At 46.1% G+C, this 20,727-nt stretch overlaps 1 protein-coding gene across 2 annotated transcripts; it reads left to right on the top strand.

Moving 5' to 3' along the window:
* The first annotated feature begins 75 nt into the window (after positions 1–75).
* On the top strand, positions 76–18,893 carry URB2 (URB2 ribosome biogenesis homolog). 2 transcript variants are annotated; one of them, XM_009938022.2, is made up of 9 exons: positions 76–444; positions 1,719–1,895; positions 3,621–6,996; positions 8,955–9,115; positions 10,351–10,461; positions 11,361–11,603; positions 12,645–12,735; positions 14,389–14,528; positions 18,053–18,893. In XM_009938022.2, the coding sequence occupies exons 1-9, from the start codon at positions 319–321 to the stop codon at positions 18,248–18,250; spliced, it is 4,623 nt and encodes a 1,540-aa protein (XP_009936324.2). In that variant the 5' UTR covers positions 76–318; the 3' UTR covers positions 18,251–18,893. The 2 variants fall into 2 exon arrangements, with proteins under 2 accessions (XP_009936324.2, XP_075268213.1); XM_075412098.1 differs by lacking the exons at positions 11,361–11,603; positions 12,645–12,735; positions 14,389–14,528; positions 18,053–18,893 and adding an exon at positions 10,970–11,351.
* Positions 18,894–20,727: the final 1,834 nt, after the last annotated feature.

Raw genomic sequence — 20,727 nt, 5'->3', positions numbered from 1 at the left:
GCTGCCCCCGCGGCGCCTCCCGCCATCGGCGATCGGCTGGCGCTGCCTGGCGGGAGCGGAGGGCGGCGGGTGGAGCGTGGAGCGTGGGCCCGGCGGGACGGTGAGGGCCCGGCGGGACCGGGGAGCGGGGACGGCGAGATCCTTGCGGAGCCGTGCGGCTGGGGAGCGGGGCCGTGTGCGGCCTAGTGTGCCCCGCCCGGAGGGGGTGGTTGGGCCCTGAGCGGCGGGTGCGTGGCCGCCTGCCCGCCCTGCGGCCTGCGCCTAGGCCTTGCCGGCGACCGCCTCCCTTCGCCCGGGGGAAGGCCGAGTGGTGCCCCCATGGCGGCCGTCTACTCCGGCATCTACCTCAAGCTGAAAAGCGGCAAGACTCCGTGGGAAGACAAGCTGAAACTCGCCCGTTTCGCGTGGGTTTCTCACCAGTGCGTTCTCCCGAATAAAGAGCAGGTAAATCGTTTTTAATGGTAAACGGCGAAAGAAAGACAAATCCAGATAACCAGCAGCCAGTGAGGATGAATTTGTTCATCAAATCCACATCTGGTTGCTCGAGCTTTTGTCCCTAGGCAGTAGTGCCCATACAGCTCCAATGGTGAATTGTGGGTGGCTCTTGGCTTCGGTGTGGTTGTGTGAAACGTTTGCATTAAATCAGCTTTCAGGTACGTTCAGCAGAAAGATCTGCATTAGGGCAGGAAGAAGGAGTCTGGCTTACAGAGGGGGAGTGTCAGTGTTCCGTCATCTTTCAGGTACCTTCAGCAGAAAGATCTGCATTAGGGCGGGAAGAAAGAGTCTGTCTGACAGAGGGGGATAGATAGAAAGCGTTATCCTCAGAGCTGTCCTTAGCACTGTTTATTACACCCTGCACAGGATGCTCTGAAGTCTGGTGCTTCTGGTCGTAGTTAAGAACAAGGGCGTCAGGGTGGGAGAACTGAGTGTAGCTGCATGCGTGTTTCCCGGTGCTCTAAATTCCTGCACGTGGAAAGAGCGGACACCGGATTCACGGGCGTCTCCTTGGAAGGTGCCTGGAACCCACCCTCTCCCCTCAAGTCTCTTGTTTTGACCCTGTTTTCTGAAGGTCTGTTCAGTGTTTCCCTGCGTGAGGGATGTCTTATGCTGCTCCTCCAGCCTAGTAGTCACAGGGAGTCTAGTGTTTGCACCATCTGAGGTGAGTGTTTTGAGTTCCTGCTGTTTCAGTTACTTAGGATGTTAAACTTAGCCATACACCATCAGTTTATTTTGAAATCAATAGTTTACATTAACAGGTTTCAACCTTTTCCAGTTTGCACAAGTAGAAATTCCCGGCCTGGATTTCTAGGTAGCAGATTTGAACATATCAAGAGGAGAATGTGAACGGAATACCAGTTGTCAGAAAGTGAAAACCGTCTGATTCTTTAAGTTGTGGTTTAGAAGAGTGCATTTGCTAAGCAGCGTTGACTGTCAGAATTATACCCTGATGAAAGGGCCTTAGGATGTTGACTCCTGAAAGCTGTCTTGGGAGGGTACAGGGGAGCACAGGGCCAACACTGGATTTAGAATGAAAGCTCTTACAAACTTAGATCTTGGTTAAAACCTACAAGCGTGGACTTCTCTGCTTGCTCAGAGCCTGTTCTGCTTGGATGTAGAGCAGTTCTGAAGGCACGATTGCTGTAACTGTGAAGAGATACCACTTCTGTCTTGTTCTTGTGTGGGGGTTATTAAAGATTACTTCTCCCTTTTGTTAACAGGTATTACTCGACTGGGTAAGCCATGCGTTGGTTTCGTACTACAATAAGAAACGTGACCTGGAGGATGAAGTTGTTGAGAAACTCTGGGTGTATCTAGACAACGTTATCCATAGTAAAAGACTACAGAATCTCTTAAAGAGTGGGAAGACAGTCGGACTCAGTTTTTCAGTCGCACAGGTAACTAACACTGTGGATATTTTGTAACATGCTGAATAGCAGCACGTATCTTCTACGACAAGTGACTCTTCCTCACAGCGTAGGGTGTTACGTGAAGTGTATAGTAATTAATCCGATGGCATTTAGGACCTCTCATAAAAAATCTTCTGTTTCTGTTCCATGGTACAGTTCGTATTTGTGCAGCACTAAGGCTGAAAATGGTAGGGCTTTCTAATAAAAACCTCAAAGTTAATCTTCTTCTCTGCCTTTAACTTTTGCAAGCTATCAGAGAGTGGTCTGGTTTAAGTATTTCAACAGGTAAGTTAGGGCTCAGTTCCATATGTTGCTATTCTGTGTTATTTACTCCTTATATTGCCCTTTTGCCTGGGAGACTTAGGAAGAGAGAGATTTTCCCTCACTGTGGGGCTCATCAGCGTGTCTGGCGTGAGTACTTGTGTGGTGTGACATGCTGTTCTGCAGACCTTGCAGCTTCTTATGATGCCTCTGAAAGGTGATGGCACCGAATCATTATTGATCTTAATCATATCATTGTTTGAACCTCAGCTGAAAGTGAGTGGGGGAGACTTCAGTTACAGTTTAGACCTAAACCAGAAAGTGTATCTTCTTACTAAGCTTCCTGGTTACAGAAGTAACAGAATTTGTGGATGGCTGCAAAGGCAATCAAAATGGCTGGGAAAATGACCCAACTTTTAGTTGTGATCTGGTTGGAAGGAAGCAAGAGAGAACTGTCTTTATCTGCAGAAACTGATTTGTGAAGTACAGAGAATTGGTTGGATGAAATCAGAGATGTTACACAGAAAGTATGCCGAATTTAGACATGGTCTGGGTGTGAAAACCCGCTGGCTGAGGATTAGATGAGAGGCAGAGGCCAGAGCACCCTAAAGACCAAGAACAGAGGTGATAGAGGGTCCAGTGGAAAGAATTTAAGAGTCTGTTTTAATCCAGTGGGGCTTGAGGTGAGGACGTGAACCCTGCACTACGAGATGTAAGGAGACAGATGAGATTTTTAACTCTGGAATAGAGGCAGATTTGTAAATTGTTACTGAATTTGTTTACGGACAAGGTTATCTGGAGGTGAGAAAAGGGAGCAACTAAAAAGGGAAAAACCGTAGGGAAATCAACACAAAGTTTCAGAAAAGCAAGGGAAATGCGAGTTGAAGTAAACGTTTTTTCTTTAGAACTGTGGATCCCCCAAAGAGGAGAGAGAACAGTCCTCCACATTCCAGATATCAGCACAGAAAACTGGCTGTTTTTAAAATATGAAGATGATATTTAGTCGTGGACATTCTTGCTGAATAATCTTCCTGAATAAGCTAGGAAGTGTGTTGTGTGTGGGTTTTTGCTGTTTGTTTGGAACATAATTTTGGGGACCTTGCGAGAAGGGAGGGAATTTGCCCCTACTCCCTTTCTGCAGGATCAGCTGTTAGGATCAAGTATGGGTAGTCTTATGCTGTTGCTGGTAGCACAGGTACTGAAGGAGGGCTTCCTCACTCACCTTGTGGTGCAAACAAGTGCAGGGATGCTGTTCTGGCCAGAGGACCTTCATGTTTGAGACCCACAGTACAGAGGCCCAGAAACAGCTGTTGGCAGGTCCCCACTGCTTGCTTCTTGCAGCCAGAGCTCCCAGAAAATGTTGTTTGTTCATTATGGTAAGCTTTATCTTTGTGTGCAAAATTGACTGTGAGTTTGTTTTGTTTTGTTTGCTTTTTTTTTTTTGATCTTCAGGTCATAAATGCAAGATTATCAGAAGCCTGTTCTCAAAAAACACAGCAGAACATTGGCACAGTGCTGAGCTGCTCCAGTGGCATTCTTTCTACTCCTTCACTCTCCATCATTTACACAGCAAAGTGTGAGCTCTTGGTTGATCTCCTCAGCCAGCTATCCAAGCTGGCATGCCTGCAGCTGGCTTCTGATGATGCTGTGGACTCCCAGGTGTTCAGCGTCCTCCAGCTTACCTTTGCTCAGTACCTCCTGGTCCAGAGGCAGCAAACCAACCCAAATCGTGTGTTTGGGCAAGTGACGAGTCACCTGCTCCAGCCATGTCTGCTCCTGAGGCACTTGCTGACTGTGAGGAGCTGGACACAGGCAGATGACAACCACGTGCGCCAGCACCTGAGCAGGGAAATCCGAAACCAAGTAGAAACTTTGCTGCAGGCTGGGTTGTTCCAGCCTGAGCTTTTCTCATCCTACAAAGAGGAGCTGCTGCCGGAACAGGAGCTCCAGGAGAAGAAGAAAGGAGCTTTGAAAAGTCTTTTGCTACCAGTCAACACAGTGCAGGCCAAGCTGGGCGGTGGCTTTTGTGAACCTGCCCTCCATGGAGCTGTTGTGGCTGGTTCGGTGTCCCTGCTGTATAAACTCTTCCTGGACTCGTACTGTAAGGCAGAAAACCACCTCGTGTGTTTCCACATGCTCAGCAGGCTTTTCGGCTGTCTCAGGCTCTCTGGCCTACAGCAGGGCGGGGGGGAGGATAGGCTCTCTCCTGCGGACTGGAGCACCGAGCTGCTTGCTTTGGAACAGCTTCTGAACTTGGTGCTGAGCAGCGATATCTATAATGTTGCCAGTGACCGTATCCGGCACAAGGAGATACAGTTTGGGTTTTACCGCAAGCTAGCACAGATGTTGACGAGTCACTCCCAAGCTTCCATCCCTGCTTGGTTCAGGTGTCTCAAACTCTTGATGTCTTTAAACCACCTTATAGTAGAGCCAGACCTGGATGACTTGGTGGCCTCGGCTTGGATTGATGCCAAGGTCTCCGAGCCACGTACGAGGAAGCCCCAGGAGGCTCTCATCAACACCATGTTTCAGACTTACTCCAAGCTGCGGCAGTTCCCACGGCTCTTTGAGGAGGTGCTGACGGTCATTTGCTGGCCAGCTGCTGATGAACTGAGGCTGCCTGTCTTCTCCGCCGGCCTGACAGTAAAGCTTCGTGAGTGCCTCCTTGAACTGCCACCCAACCAGATTCTGGACATTTTGTGTCTCTTTGTGGAGAAATGCCAAACCCTTATCCTTCCTGCTGTTGAAGGGTCAGCTGACATGGCCTTGAAGCTGCTGTCAGTGAGCTCGGTGCTGCATGCTTTTCTGTTCAATATGAGGAGCCTAGATGATGTCACTCCTTCCCCTGTGGTCCTTCGCACTCAGAGTCTGCTGGCAAAGATGCAGAAGGGAATCATTCAGCCACTGATGGAGCTGCTGCAGGCTCCTAGAAGAGAGAAGAAGTCAGACCTTTGGCTGAGAAAGGCCAGTGACTCTGCTCTCCTCCTTGCTTACACTTGGGTTGAGGTAGACACTTTGTTTAGCATTAGCTGCGGTAAATATGTGTCTCCAGCAGCTGAAATTGCTGGTGCTGTTACTGCATCTGCTGCATGGCACGGGAACATTGCAGCTTTCCTCCCTGGTGTCGAGGAACGGTGCTGGGAGAGAGTCATGGAACTCGCAAACAGTTTTACCTCCACTAGCAAATATTGCTTAGAACTGCTCACACTTCAGAAAGTGAAGATGATCTTAATGCAGACCAAAGCTGACGTACAGGCCTTGCAGCATGCTGCAGCTTTCATCCTGGAGTCTGGGAGATCCAGCGTGAGAAGGGGAGAATCTGAACCATGGGATGGAGACATCAGCGCGATAAGCGATCTCACCTACCCCACGGCCCACTGGCACCTCGTCATCTCCAACCTGGCTATCCTGTTGCCGTATATCTCCCTGAAGGATGTAGAGTACATTGCAGATGTGCTTCTAGAGACGTTACTGTCAGCCAAAGCTCAGGAAGCTGACGCAGACCTGGAGTCTTCCGTCAGCATTGGGAAGATATCTCTTGGTTTGGTGCGTAGCTCCTTTCTACCGGAAATGAAAGCCCTGCATTGTGCTTTTCTGACCAGTCTTATTCATCGGTTTGCTAGGGTGCTGCCCTCTGCTGCCAGGGATTCGGCAGATCTGCCGCTCCAGCAGCTGTCTGCAGGTGATATCCCTTGGTACGGAGAAATCCTGGCTCCTTGCAAGCCTGTTGACCTGTTGGAAGCACCGTCAGAAAACAATCTGCTGAAGGATAAGCTCAGCTTGTCTTGGGAAACACTGGAGAAGGTTGCCCAGTGTATAGTGTTGTTAGCAAAAAATGGCTGCCCTGTCGTCCTGAAAGAAAGTCAGCTGGAGAGCTGCTTGGATTTGCTGGAAATTGCTTCTCTTCTGAAACTAGATAGTCTTCTTCCCTCTGACTGTACCCGGTGTTTTCTCGTGCTGCTGTCCCTGCTAGCCAACACCAGGGCAAGTGTCTCCTGCAGCAAGCTGTTATTGCTGAAGTTTTTAAGTACCTGCTTCCACCTCCTGAGGTGCCTGCAAGCAGGCAGTAATGCCAGTGCTGTTTTTAAGGTGTTTCATGCCAGCGATGTTCTTGAGACTCTCATGACCTCCCAGCTCACAGCTAGCGAACTCTTCACGGATGTTTTGACTGTTCCTGTTTGGGCACAGTATCTCCAGGAAGTCCAAGCCTTTTTGGAAAACTTGCTTCAGATGATCACTGAAAGAAGACAAAGTGTGAGGCTCAACTTGGAAAAGTTCATGTCTTTCCTGGTAAGCTGCAAGCCAGACGTTGGTGCGGCCAAAAGCCAAGACTGGGAAAACTGGAATCCCGCAGCTGGGCAGTTACTGCTGATGGCATTCACCACACTGTGTCATGTCGTCACGCTCTACCTTCAGCAGCTGCCAGAAAAGAAGCTGTGGTCTGCGGACGTCCTGTCTGCGCTGTTGGAGCCAGTGGTTCTGCAGATTGTCGCAACTGTTGAACGCAGTCTGCAGAGTAACGCCCAGAGCCAGCCTTCGCCTCTAGCGTTCATACCTTCGGTCACCACTCTTCTCAGAGCAGATCTGAGCTGTGCTGTCAGGAAGGGCTGGCAGAAGGAGCCCGGTGGGTTTTTGGAGCAACCCCGTGTTAAACTGTACCAAAAGTTTTACTCTCAGATACGGAGAGAGCTGCCCCGCGCAGGAGATAATCTGCAGTTCCTTCAGTCTGCGTTGCAGTTCCTAACGGTCTTCTGCTCGGTGCCAGAGCTGTATCCTGGAAAAGAAACTGCAGTCACAGTTGTTTTTGCTTTGAAAAAGCTGCTTGCTGGTATGAAAACTCTCTTTCTTCCCTTCCTTTGCTCATTTTGCAGTGCAGTGGTGAGTTAACAGCCATTTAGCGAAACGTACAGCTTTTTGAAAAGTCTGTACCTGTTTACTTGTGTTAAAGCAGTAGGCTGTCCTTTTGTAAGTGCATAACAGGAAAATTTTCAAGGAGGCAATGTTGTGGTACCCGGACCACAGCCACCATCTAATTTGGTAATGATCTTCTCCTGGAAGATGCAAACATCTCAACAGAGTCGAGGTCCTGAGTTACTCATCCCTGTAGGGCTTTTCGACGACGGTAGCAGGAATGTGGTGAAACTTCTGGGTGTAGGGCTGAAGGTGAAGTGTCGCTCTACTCGTGTAGTTGGTATGGTAGGCACCACTGAAGCAGCTGATGTGCACCAGGTCAGATCTGGTATGTCTCATCTGAGGATGTCAGAGGACCTTGTAGTAAAATACTCATCTATTTTTGTGTGGTTATAATTTGTATTTTTGCAAGGTTATAAAACAATGGAAATCACGTAACTGTTAAGGATGGTGAACCCATAATTCTGATGAAGTCTGGGGGAGATTGGCAGATCAATCCCCTTATCCCCATCAAATAAAGAGCAAGGGCTGGAAGTGACATGAAAAACCTCTCTTGCCAGCTGCGTGAGCTAATGGCTCCTTCATATTGTCTTGTTCAGAAACACAGCATAGACATAGCTATTCTCTTTGACTCCTCCAAACAGTTGCAATTTGTCAAAGTGACTGCTAATGTACTCTAGTGCAGTGGTCTCCAAACGTTTTTGATTGTGCACACCTATCAGTAAAAAAAAAAGAGATTGAGCATGCAGCCTCAACAAATGTTTAGTTATAAATTATATGCGTGTGCTGCTCTACTAGTATGCTACGTACATTACAAAGCATACACAAAAAATGTTTAAAAAGCATGAGATAAAGCTGAAATAAACACTTTTTTTTACATTTTATTTTTTAAAGGTATTTTATTTACAGTTCCTGCACCTCAGTGGACTCTCTTGTGCACAACCCCACTTTGGAGGCTACTGCTCAAGTGTCCTACAGTCATGATCTCAATGTTTACATTGGCGTTAGGTAGTTAAGAACAGAGCACAGCTCTCCATGGGGAATCTGAGCTTGAATTTGCACAGCTGAGTTTGAGCTAGTACTTACATGTAGATACAGGCTTAGTCTGTCTCTTCCCTGCCCTGCGTTTTGGTCCTCCAGCGTTACGGGCTTCGGTAAGGGCACTGAGAGCAGGGATTTCACGCTAGAACTAGGGAACACGAGGACATGTCAGTTGCTGTAATTTTGCTGCTAGCTTTTCTCTCTCTCATCCTGTTCCTCACTTTACTGGTCTAATATTGGTAAAGTGCTTTAGCCTGGAGACATAATTAATCCCTGTAAAAAGCTGTAAGAATTTCTGATGAATAAGTAGAGTATTCAGTAAGATGAAATACGGATTCCTGTGGATTCTTGTGGAACTAAAAAACAAGCCTTCGGAATCAGTTAAGATGTAAGCTAGTCCAGAGCTGTCTACGTAGTAACACTGGAGTAAGTGGGGAGTGGGATTTATGATCAGCAGAGAGCTAAACTTTGTCAGTTTAATGCTTTTGTGACTTGTGACGGCTCTCTGGCCAGGGTTTGTAGCAAAGCCCTGTGGCTTGTTTAGCCTGCTCCCTTGGCTTGTGCACGTGCTTTGTTGTAGCATTTCTGTACTGCTGAAGGATTTTTATTGGAATGATGACTGCTCTGTGAACCCTAGGGAAGGAAATACTTGAGAACAGCAATTCATTGCACTAGTGGGAGGGAGGTAAAGGGACAGTGTGGGGGCTTCTATGCATTTGAGTGTTAAAAGGTACCCACAGAGCTGTTTTAAGGTTCGATTTGCTCTGTTCTTACCTGTGGAAGTCCCTGTCTTGGGAACTGATTAAGACATGCTTGTGTCTCTTGAACATGCAGGTCCTGCAGTCACAACCCAGGTGATCCAAAGTATGGAGAAGGAGCTGACAGAGGTGCTTGTCCAGCTGCTGGGAAACTGCTCTGCCGAGGAGTTTTATACCATAATGAGACTGACGCTGCAGGGACTTGAAATGAGGAATGTTTGGCAACAGAAGGCTAAAGTAAGGCGTGAGCTCTAGTTTACTGTCAACTTCTTTCTTCAGTTTTCTGTATCTTGAAAACAAATTCTTGGCTGAATGACATCTGATAAATCCTTTTTTACTCTGCCTGCTGTATGTTCAGTGGTCAGGTCAGATTAATTGACACGGTTAAGGGCTTGGTGACTGTGCTGAGATACGTTCTGGATATAAATTGAGAGAGGTGGAAAGATCATGGAAACCTGCTGGAAAAACTTTCTGTCCAGTTTAAGGACTCAGCAGTCTTAATTCCATGTATTGTCAGAAGAAATCACACAGCTGTGATGTTACAGGCCATGCAGAGATTTTTTTTTCTGCTTGCCAGTCAGAGCTCTTGTGGAACAGACACTAGCAGTCAGCGAGTTTAACCACTGTTTGTCTGTGGCTTTTCTTAACAGGGTTAAAGGCACGTTTAGAAATGCCAGCATTTTTAGGTAAAACTAAAACTGGACCTGTGCTTTTGGCATTTGTGTCTGTAAAGACTTTTACTCTGTAATACCCAGATACCACTCAGTAGCTTTCCACATACTGTGCCTTTCTCCAGAGTGGTTTAAGCAGCAGTGGTGACATTGGAGCACTTTTAGCAAGAAAGCCAGCTGTACCCTCCACAGAAAGCTCGGTGACTTGAGAATGAAACTTGGATTAAACTTCAGGGTTTATCTGTCTCTGTCTTATTTGTCAGAAATAGACACGGATGTGCTGCATCAGTTCTTGATACGTCTTTATGAAAGTGTATCTGGAGTTCCTGTACTAGGCATATAATTCCTGCCACCTGAGTGTAGCTTGTCATGTGTTTCTTTTATCAGTCTATAACAACAGTCAGTAACTGAAAACCCCCCCGCTGCCAAATGCAGCATTCTTAGCATGTAGTGTACTGGTGTCCCTGTGTTCCCCCTGCTTCTCTCAGTTATTTAGTGGCAGTTGAAGGAGAAGGCTTTCCTTGCTTAAAAATCACATAAGCCTTTTTGTGCAGTAAGTTGATTCTAAAATAGATGTAGCATGCAGTACGTTTGGTCCAGTGCTGCTCAGCATGTTGAATTTTATTGAGCTGCTTCTTACTTCACAATTTCCAAAGACATCTGTTGGTGTGAGGGCTTTCACGTGTCAAGGCTCTGGTAATGCTCAAAGCTGTTGCCACTGCCCTGGAAAGAGCTCTGCTGTGCTTGAAAGGAGCCAGTGCATCTCGTACTGGTGACTGACCATCAATCTGCTTTCTGCAGGAAGTACTGTCGGCTGTTACGCTAACCAAATTGTTGCTCAGCTGCCCATTAAGTGGAGACAAAGAGAAGGCTTTCTGGTTTGCCAGCCCACAGATAATCACAGCTTTAGCTGTAAGTATCTCTTTATTGTAAACTTCATTACCTATCCCTTTTATTTATTAGAGTCTGTAGTGGTTACGTCTGAATGAAAAGGTTGTGGATACTGGACAAAACCATACCAGATTCACCAGCACCTTTTTGTCTAGACCCTTTCCTCCTTCCTCAAGTAAATCTCCTCCTGTAAGTGCAGTGTGTACATCATCCATTTCTTATTAGCAGTAGTTTTCTGGGACCACACCATGTAATCTGGGGCTTGGGAGAAACTTGTTAGGCTGCAGAGAGTCTGAGGTGTCTGTCCAAAGGAGAAGGTAACTGTCAGCCACATGTTGCAGCAGAAGCCAACAGCAGCAAAACAAAAAGAAAAAAGTGCTCATATTAAAAAAAAAATTAAAAATTCACCGAGTTATGAATGGGAAACTTAACTGAAAGTTACCAAACCCAGGTTTCCTGTCCTTCACTTGTACCACATAGGAACCTATTGATGTGGGTTTTTCTTCTCTCATCGTGATGGTGTCTCTAGACAAGACTTTGTCAGAGTTGATTCTGCAGCGCCTGGGAATCGTGAGCATGCGATTTCTGTCATTATTTGGTAGGTCTGCATGCTTGTAAAGGAGAGAACTGCGTCCATTCCTTCACGTGAGGAGGTGCACGGAGGTGCTGGTTGGCAGGGGACTGGGGAGTAGTTGCATTTCCGCACTCAGAGCGGCGCTTGCTTGAAATGCGTCGTATGCAGCATCGCCCAGGGTGCAGTTGCATGAAAATGCCTGAAGTGCAGGAGTCTCCCTGCCAGCCCAGCTTGCACCAGTCTAGTTCCATTGACTCAGGTCAGAGCATTATGGTTCTCTGGTGTGCAAATGCTAGTGATAGGTGGCTAATGTGCTCTTCCTTATCGGTTTCCTGTCTCCTCGTAGATGCAGACCAAAGAGGCCTGTCAGGACCAGTCACTGATTTCCACAATAGTTGTACCTATTCTAGAGACTGTAGCAGCTTTGCTAAGGCAAGGAGAAGGGGTTCTCTTGAATCCACACCATGTGGCACTGGCGTTCAGCATTCTGCTAACAGTCCCTCTGGATCATCTGAAGACAGAAGACTATCGCAGTGTCTTCCTGGGAGTCCATGAAGTGCTCTTCTCTATTGTGCAGTGTCATCCGAAGGTATATCAGGGGGTGGGTGGGAGGAGGAGGGAAAGGTAGAAAGAACCAACACAGAAGCCAGTGATGAGATTTTTTTTTTCAATAGTGGTTTTGAAATAATTTGTCCTGATAATATGGAAGTGCTTTGTACCGCTTGTCATTTAAAAGGCAGGGAATCTCAAAATCACATCATTTCAGTTGTTTTCCTGCTTTGTTTTATGCCTGCATTGTTGGTATTTGGCAGCAGATTGCTTATCAACATCTGATGCTAGATTAGAATAAAACTTTCCCTTTTTTATGATTGATATCTAGAAGCACAAATGGCTTAGGCTCTAGGACCTCCTTCTCACTGGAGATTGGGATTTTGCAGTCCCTTGAAAACAGGGCTTAGACGCTGGTGACGTTCAAGCATTGTACCATGCTGGTGGTCTTGTCAGCCTTCTGGCATGGGAAAGTGAAGAAATGCCAGGACTTGCACAGGCTTGGAGATACTCCTGCGTGGAAAATGTAGTCAGAGGTGGAAGAAGAAAGGAAAGGGGCCTCATGCATTTGTGTTAGGACTGAGAGCGAAGAAAGGTAAAGATGGGGAAATCACAAATTCTAAAAGCACGGCAGTACGCATTGCTGAAATGCCCTTACAAAAACCCTGTGGTGTAAAGTTGCCTACCCAGCCTGTTTTCACACAGTGATCTGTAGTGTTAACTGAACCCTGCGTTCTGTGAGTCTGGCTACACAGGTTCTCTACCAGCGAGAACAAATTCCCTTGACATTAGGGTAGTAAATCAAATGCTGCTTTGGAGAGGTGGAGTAACTCTAGTATGATGTTTACTTGTTATTTGTGTTTGTATGTGGCCAGGACTGCAGTCCTGCTCCAGGATTCTCACGTGCTGGATACTGTATGGATGCAGAATGAAAAGATAGTCTCTGCTCCTGACAGCTGTATAAGCTATATAGTTCACTTCACAGGACCTGATTTCCCTCAGGCTATGGGGTGGTGTACCTCTACCTCCTCCAACCCCTTTACTACGTAATCTCAGATGTGTTTATTTTGTGTCTTTGCAGGTGCTTTTGAAAGCAGCACCATCTTTTCTGAACAGTTTCCATCGTCTGGTTGTTTCTGTCATGCATGAAGGACGTCAGAAAGGAGACAGAGGTACCAAATCTTTTCCACTTTTGGACTGCATATACACACTGTAACTTTGTATATTCGAGAAGAGGAGATGCAGAACAGGGCAGTTGGACACCAGAAACAAAGTCCTCAAAACCTAGCTGTGTCATTACAAGCATTAGCCCTATCTGTCCTTTATGTGAAATTGAGAATGAGCTTTGTAGTGTTGTGGGCTTACAAAGATCACTGAGGCTTCTGTGGAGCTGCACCCAGACAGCACGGCTTTAGGTGAATAAGATGTTCTTCACTGACTAGCTGGCAAGTAGACAGGGGCTAGTAAGGCTTGCAGTGCCCAATTTCTGCACTTCCTCTCAACCTCTGTGCCTGAAGGCATGGTGGCTGTGAACTCTGATGATACCTGCTAACATGCCTGAGTTGTAGCCCAAAACAGATCATACTGAATGGAGCTTCTTGAGACAGGAGCTATGTTTCCTACAGACCTAATTGTCACCATTCTGTGCTAGGCATTAAGCCAGAAGATTGCACGTATCTGAAGCATCAGTTGGGATAGATGATATATCTGTATGGTCAAGGATTTGGAATTAGTGTAGTTAAATGTCTCAAAATGAAGAAAAAAAGAAGACTTATCACTGGAAGCTGTTAAAGAATTTGCATTGTCAGATTAGCCAAGTCCAAGATGTTCACAGTGATTAAGGTAATCCTCCTGTGCTGTATGCTGGTCAGGACACAGATACCCTATCATTAATAGTGGTGACTTCTTGAGACAAGTTTGAATTCATGGCCTGCAGCTGCTCGTACCCCAGCTTTCCGCTGATGTCCTACAGCTTATTCCATGTTCAGATTTATCTCAGCTGATATGTTGCCCACGACTGCGGGCGAATGTACGTGTATGTGTGCATCATGGAGGAACATACTAACAAAGGCTCAGTGAAAGAGGAGAAGGTGTGTTAAACTGGTGCCAAACTTTGAGAATTTGCTAGCTTCTGTAATATGTTTATGTAAGGCAAGGGTCACAGGAAACTTGTGGGCACGTGGCGTCCTAAAGTTTAAAACCATGCTGTCTGTCTTTGCAGGATTGTTTTATTTTCATAACAGATAACAAGAAAGTAATTCCTAGATTTCTCTTCTGTTTTGTTTGTGTTAGTTCTCTGCCCTTTCAGTAGGCAGTGAGTGAAAAGTCTCAGGTGATCTCTGCAGTCCCCTTTAAATATCTCTAGTGCTGTGGCTTCCGCTGCTGTGTTCCATGTAATAAATTTCATCAGAAGGCTTTCTTACAATGCTGTTTCTAAGAGATGTCTTGTGATTTTCTGTAGGTAGAGGATATAATTATCCAGTCTCCTTGTTCTCCTCCACAGTGCTAGCTGGGACTGAATCATGGAAGGGGACCGTAGCTACTGCTTTTAGCACTTCAGCATCCATAACAAATACTTTTTGCCTTGCAGTGCATGTGGAGTGGGAATTGGTGTGCTCTTACAAAATAATTGTTGGAAGAGATGCATATGGGGTGTTGTGGGGGTGTGGGGGGCCTCTCAGCTGATAAGAAAAGAAGGTAAAATGGGCAAGCTGGTGTTGGCTTCACATAGTTCAAGAATCACATGGAAGACTGTGTGATTCTTTTTTTTTTCCCTAGTGTTTTTAAGCCTGAAATGTCAGAATGCAACTCACTTTCTGTTTCAGGCAATACAGAAGAGTTGGAAGTTATACTGAAGTGTGCCCACTTGGTGGAACGGATGTACACTCATATCGCTGCAGGAATGGAGGACTTCACGGTGTTTTCTGCTTTCATTGTGGCTCAGTATGTGACCGAATTGCAGAAGGTAACATGTTCTCATCCGTCTAGAGAGTGCCATGGTGTTGTGCTGGCTTTGGAGTTCCTCTTCCAAAGGCAGCTGTGTTACGTTTTGTAAAATCCATGAAGTTATAGAAGTTGCTGTGCCTCATGGGGATACAGGTTTGATCCAGACTGTCTGTTATTTTGAGCAAGAGTTCCTGAGAATCTTTCTTACCCAGCTCCTGAAAACTTTCTGAAGGTGTGGGTTGTGGTTTTTTTAAGGCAAAACAGTGCAATGCCTGTTTGTAGAACTGCTTTGCTGTTCTGTCACGTTGATTGTTGTTTTGATTTCTTGTGGTAGTTAGGTGCTTCTCCCAGCTAGTCTCAGTTGGCCAGGACTGATATGAGTTAGGGCCCCATCTGGTGAAGTAATGGAGCAAAATTCTCCTGGAAAATGTCTTTTAATCTGGTCTAAATGAGTAAGTGAATGGAGAAAATGTTACCAAGTTGGATAATTTTTAACTTTTCAGTAATTCTCCTGCGTGCCAAAGATATCATTTCTCATCCTTGCTGAAAACACCTACTCCTACTATTACGAATGCCAGAGCCAGGTCAGTAGGTTCTCACACCCAGACCTGAGTTCAAATTGCCATTCTGTTCAGCCTAATGGATTTAGATTTCACCAGAGTTTGAATGCTGCTTCTGTTGCAAGTACCTGAAAACTGATTATTTGTGGCTCTGGCCTGGGCATGGGCTGAAATACCAAAAGGAATTTTAGTCTTTGATTTTAGTCTCTCTTACCAGAAAAGTACCCTAACTGGTGCTGTGTTTCTGAAGGGTTATCGTGTAACCATTGTAACTAATCATGGAGGTGGTTATGTAGCGTAAACTCGGCTACCTTCTCTATTGCCTGGCTTTTTTTCTGAGGTTTGGGAGCAAAACAATCGGATATGTCAGTTTTTAACCATCGTATTTAGTGTTCCTGGTAAGTTTGTTATTGTTTACATAGTAAACATGGTAGTTCAGCAAATACTAGGGGCAAATTAAGACTATTTCTGCTCTATTTAACTATCTGTGAACTCTGAAATCTGTTCATTGCTCAATGTAGAGCCGTTACTCAGAAAGCCTGACTTGAATTGTCAGATGACCTTTCGAAGTTAAAAGGACAAGTACTCAGTATTAGCAGTGTACAAAGTCTCAGGAGACTTCCAGGAAAGTTTTGTGCGATATTTATCACCGGGAAGTGGAAAGTGATGGATGATAGCTGAAACCACAGATCAGTAATGTATGCATGGAACCTTTGGGCGTGGAAAGGGGAATTGGTGTAGTGAGCCACCAGGCGCTGTGACAAAGGGGAGTTTTCTGTCTGACAGAACAGATATATCACAAGCAGGTGATGATTTATTTGCTCATTAGACTGGTGAGAATTGATGGATATCAGAGGAAGGAGAGGCCTCAGCGTGCCCATATTAAGGGGGCACGTACACATCTTTCATGTTGCTCTGCAGACGGAGAGAAAAACTCCTATAACCATTCATCTCTTCTGAGTCCAGATCAGTGGCTTTCGGCCTGTGATCTGAAGACCCTGGAGGTCCGTCAGAGGTAACTGAGAAAAACATGTTTGTAGATTTAAATCGTTATGTGGGCATCTGCACACTTACTGGAGCCCTTTCAAAGGTCTGCAGACTAAAACTGATCAAAGCCACTGGCCTCAACAGTCACTCCTGAAGTAGCTGTGTAACAGTTCCCTCGGTGCTTCCTCTTTGTACCAGGAAATAAAATATCCTTGTGGATTATTTTGTGTTAATCTAGACAGATTCCTTGCTGGAGTAGGTGGTGTCTATAGCCTCTTTTGTACTGTTGACAGTGCTTTTCCCTTGTTGTCTATGAGCTGTTGCTTAATTCAGCAATAGTGAAATACCTCTTTACACGTTTAATGTCTTGCATCAAGAGCTCTGTAATGCTTGACAAATTGGTTGTGCTAACTATATAGACCATAAAACACTTAGAAGTGTAATTAACTGCCAGCCAGTAGTGGCAGCTGTTTAAATCTTTGGTTCTGCTTCCCATCGTGTTATTGGAGGGTGTTTATAGGAAACTGCACTGCAGAGCAGGAGTGGCCCAAATAAGGCACGGATCCAGATGAATTTGTGATGTAAGGGATGCAGTTTCATTAACTGCAGCTCTGAGTTAATCTGCTTATCCCAAGTGGGACCTCTGGTCTCTCTTGTCAATAGCTGTTGGTTTTCCTCTCCTCGTTCTCTGTTTGTGTCCTAGGAAGGGAGAGGCCAACCCAGTGCATTCAGTGGGAGTTGTGACGCTCAACTCTTCTGTTACTTTAGTGCATGGTGTAGGGAGGGGTAACATCTGTTACCAGCTGACATAGAGGGGAAAAATGACAAACTTGTGGACACACAAACCCATCAGGGTCACAGATCTAAAGAAAGGCTTATGTGCCTTAACGCCTGCTCTGTGTTTTTTCCCAGCTGTGTTAGCGGATCTAATAAAATATATTAACTGGTTTGCATTTAGGGCAGAAAGAGAGCAGGAGCCTGTCACAGTGATTAGGAGTGCACTTCATTAGTGGAAAGTTTATTAGTTGCCTCGGGAAGAAAGAAGTCTGAATTTAATGACAGCTTTTCATGTAATTTTCATTAGGCCTGGAGTGCAGAGCCTCAGGTCTGGAGGCATAAAGCCAATTTTGGGATTCAGCAAAGATAAGACATGGTTCTGCCGCAGAAATAATATGATTATGCCAGAAGCCAGCACCGCCTCGGGCGGCGAAGTATTTAGCAAGTGATTGTGAGCACAGGACAAATTCCAGTTAGCCTGGAGCTCCAGAGTCAGCGCTGATGTTCCTGGGTGTAGTGGTGGTTCTGCCAGTTGAGGGGTTGAGCACGGCTAATGGCAGGAGCAGGGCACTGAGTCTTGGGTCATTCGCTGTTTTCCTTCAACTTTCTGCGTTGCTTCAGGCAAAAAATCTGATTTCCAGTGTTAAAACAGATCAAGGAAATGCACATCTCCTGTGCTTTTTGAAGGCTTCTTTTATTAAGGCTTCTACGTTGAAATCCTCAGATATAAATTGTTAGATAAATATCAAGTTGTCAAGTGGTAAGTTAAAATGGATTTACTACCCAGTGTAAATGGTAAGAGTAGCCTAAAGGAAATGCTCATTTGAAACTGAGACTTAGTAGCATACAGCTAATATGAGACATACAGGATCTACTGAAATGCATAATCCAGGGCAGGTATTTTAGGGGTTTTTAATTAGAGTTTTTCTGCTCAGGAGTTTTGATGTGGTTCCAAGACGATCAGTGTCTTTCCCTCTGCAGCAGTGGGGCACTCTTGTGCGTTTTATTGCAAGGGGCATTGCTTGTTCTACAAAACATGTTTGCAAAAGTCAGGAAAATACTGCACAAGTCAAAATCTTGGAGTTTATCTAATGGACCGTTCCAGATGCTCTGATGCACTGGGTAGCATATTGTCAGCATTTATTGCATACTGGCTGGGGAAAGGGTGTTTTCTTGCCTTTTTGTCTTCAAGTTTAATGCAGTCTTGTTCTTCTCATAGGTGACTTTGGACCCGGCTGTGAAGAAACATCTCACAGAAGGGATATATCACATCCTTGACCTTTGCATTGAACGGGACATCAAGTTCTTAAATGCGTCACTGCCAGCAGGTGTAAGGGAGGTCTTTAAGGATCTGTATAACGATTACAACCACTACCACAAAGCAAAAAAACACGGGGAGGAAAAGTATACTGCATGATAAATCCTGCCTGGTGCTGCATAATCAGTTATGAATTGATCTTGCAGCGCTCAGAAAATCCTCGGTTGCTGTTGGGTTTGGGATGACTTGTAAGATCAAATCAGAAGAGGGTCCTCTAAACACGGATTGCGTCTATCTCTGCACAGCCAGCCTTCAAAACGGGGGAAAGGGGGGCGGGGAGGGAGGACGCGCTGCGAGGCCTGGTCCTGCTGTGTGCCCCAGATGGCAGACCTGCTGCGCCTGTGCTGGCCCCGTGAACTCGCGGGGAGCCCCGGGGAGCTCCCTGCGGTCTGGCAGCACACGTCAGGCTTCAGGCTCGGGCACATCGTAGCGCTTTTCTTTGGAAGCAATAGTCTGGTGTAAAAGCCAGTGAGGGCTGTAACTCCTACTCTCGCTTACATGGTAAGCAGAATTAAAGCAGTTAAAGTGCTTATTTTTATACCATGTTATTTTATGTTTTGTTACTGAAGAAGAAATTTCTGAATGTGTGGTAGACCATTGTGCAAAACTGTGGAAATACAGTAAAAAATTTGAAAGTTTGTATCTCTTTGCTTGGTTGGTTTTGCTCTTGAGTCCAGCCCTGAGCAACCTGGTCTGACCTATTGAATTTCCTTCCCAACTGAATTATCCTGTGATCTCATGATAATCAAAAAGACAGACTACTTAGAGCTCTGGTTGATTTGTTGTCATTAAGCAGTTTCACTTAGTCATCTGAGCTGTGGTCGCTCTCAGCGTACATTTTTATGTTGTGACAAACTCTTAAGTACCGAGACCTATCCGAGACCTCTTTGGTCTAAGCTGAGCCTTGGTGCTTTGCATTCACTCTGGGTTAAGAGCAAGCCCTGGACTTGCTGCAACTCAGCTGACAGTAATTTAATAAGCTATGGTAAATTAATGACATTTGAGCCTGTAAGAAGCTTCATCAAATAGCTTCCTTTCATTAGCTAAACTACAGAAGCTTGTTTTGTTGGAATTGATGGAGACTAAAGATCCAAACTTTTACGTAAGTGGTAAAACAGTCTTCAGATGTGCGTGCAGTTAGTAGTAAGAACTCAATACTCCCACATGATTATCTGTTTAAATCTACAGATAGGGAGTTGGCAGAGGAAGACTGGAGTGCAGCTTACCGTTTTACTGGGTCCATCTGCCCCAGAGCAAGGTCCGAAGGATGAAGTTTGGCTAAGGCAGGAGACTCCGCATGGCACAGACCAGGGAGGTGAGCAGGGTGGGAGGAGCCAGCCCTCGGGGCAGGCAGGGCAGGGGCATGGCATGGCAGCCACTGTCTGGCATGGAGCCCTTCCTACTCTTCCTGCACTGCCCGGCTGGCTGTGACCCTGCCAGGGCACTTCTGGCACATCACAGACCTCCACTGGGACTGGGATATTGTGTCAGGTCCCTGGCCCATGGGCAGCTCCTGGACCATGCCTGCCCCTGCCCCTGGGGCAGCTGCCTCTGCAACTCGCACTGCTGCCTGCTCACCTCCTCCAGCTTTGCCATGTGGAGCCTCCTGTGCTGGCTAAATGCCATCCTTTGGACTGGAGATGATCCTCCTCATGTCCCCAACAAGAAGCTGGGAGAGAAAGCTTTGGTGCTGTGTCAGAGTAGCCGCAGCAGTGATACGTTACCAACGCTGTTCTGTCCACAGATGCAAAGCACAGAACAGCATGGGCTGCTGTGAAGCAAGTTAGCTCCATCCAAGCTGGACCCTGTACACCAGTGTGCCACTTCTGGATTTTATTTCAAAGCTGGAAAGCTGGTAGGGGCCGGTGTTTGGAAGGGTAATTACTGCTGCCCCACCAGGCTGTGCAGTGCTGAAGTGCCTGGTCAGTCGTAGAAGGAAGCGTGCATGAGCTGGGTGCAAATGGGCACCCAAATGGAGGAGGGTTCCAGGGGGGAGACAGTTAATATGCTAGTGAAACGAGGGAAGGTTGTGAGCATTGGGAGAGGGTCTGGAAAGAACGGTGAAGAAAGGAGAGCTAGGTTTGGAGCGAGGAGGGAGGAATTGAGGGAGCATCTCTGGTGTGTAAGTGTCAAAGCTCCCGTGATGTAGCCGTGTGGTTACAAGCCACACAGATAGCTCAAAAGCTTCTGCGTGTAGACCACAGAATAAATAACATCTTACTCATCGCTTTAAAGGAGGTAAACTACTTGAGTTGACATCACGTTTGTTTCGTTAATAAGTTAATATTTTATCAATTTTAACTTCTTGGCTTGGGAATGAAAATGTGTAGCTGACTTACATGGACAGGAGTGGTGGAAATAACAAAATCCTGCTATAAAGAGGATACAGTCCTTGAATGAATGAAAACTTGAAGCCCTGCCACAATCAAACCTTTATTTCAAATACGCTGTGCAACTGCCACTCATTCTTCTCCAGGCTAAGCAGCCGAGTTCTGACACACAAAGCAGCGTTTCTGTGTGGAAGTTACAAAGGGGTTAAAAAGAAGGCTGTATTTCACTGGCTAATCCTAGGTCTT

Source organism: Opisthocomus hoazin, chromosome 2 (assembly GCF_030867145.1).
Source record: "Opisthocomus hoazin isolate bOpiHoa1 chromosome 2, bOpiHoa1.hap1, whole genome shotgun sequence".
Lineage (NCBI taxonomy): Eukaryota > Metazoa > Chordata > Aves > Opisthocomiformes > Opisthocomidae > Opisthocomus > Opisthocomus hoazin.
The sequence above is the reverse complement of the archived record's forward strand: the minus strand, read 5'-3'. Positions and strand labels throughout refer to the sequence as shown.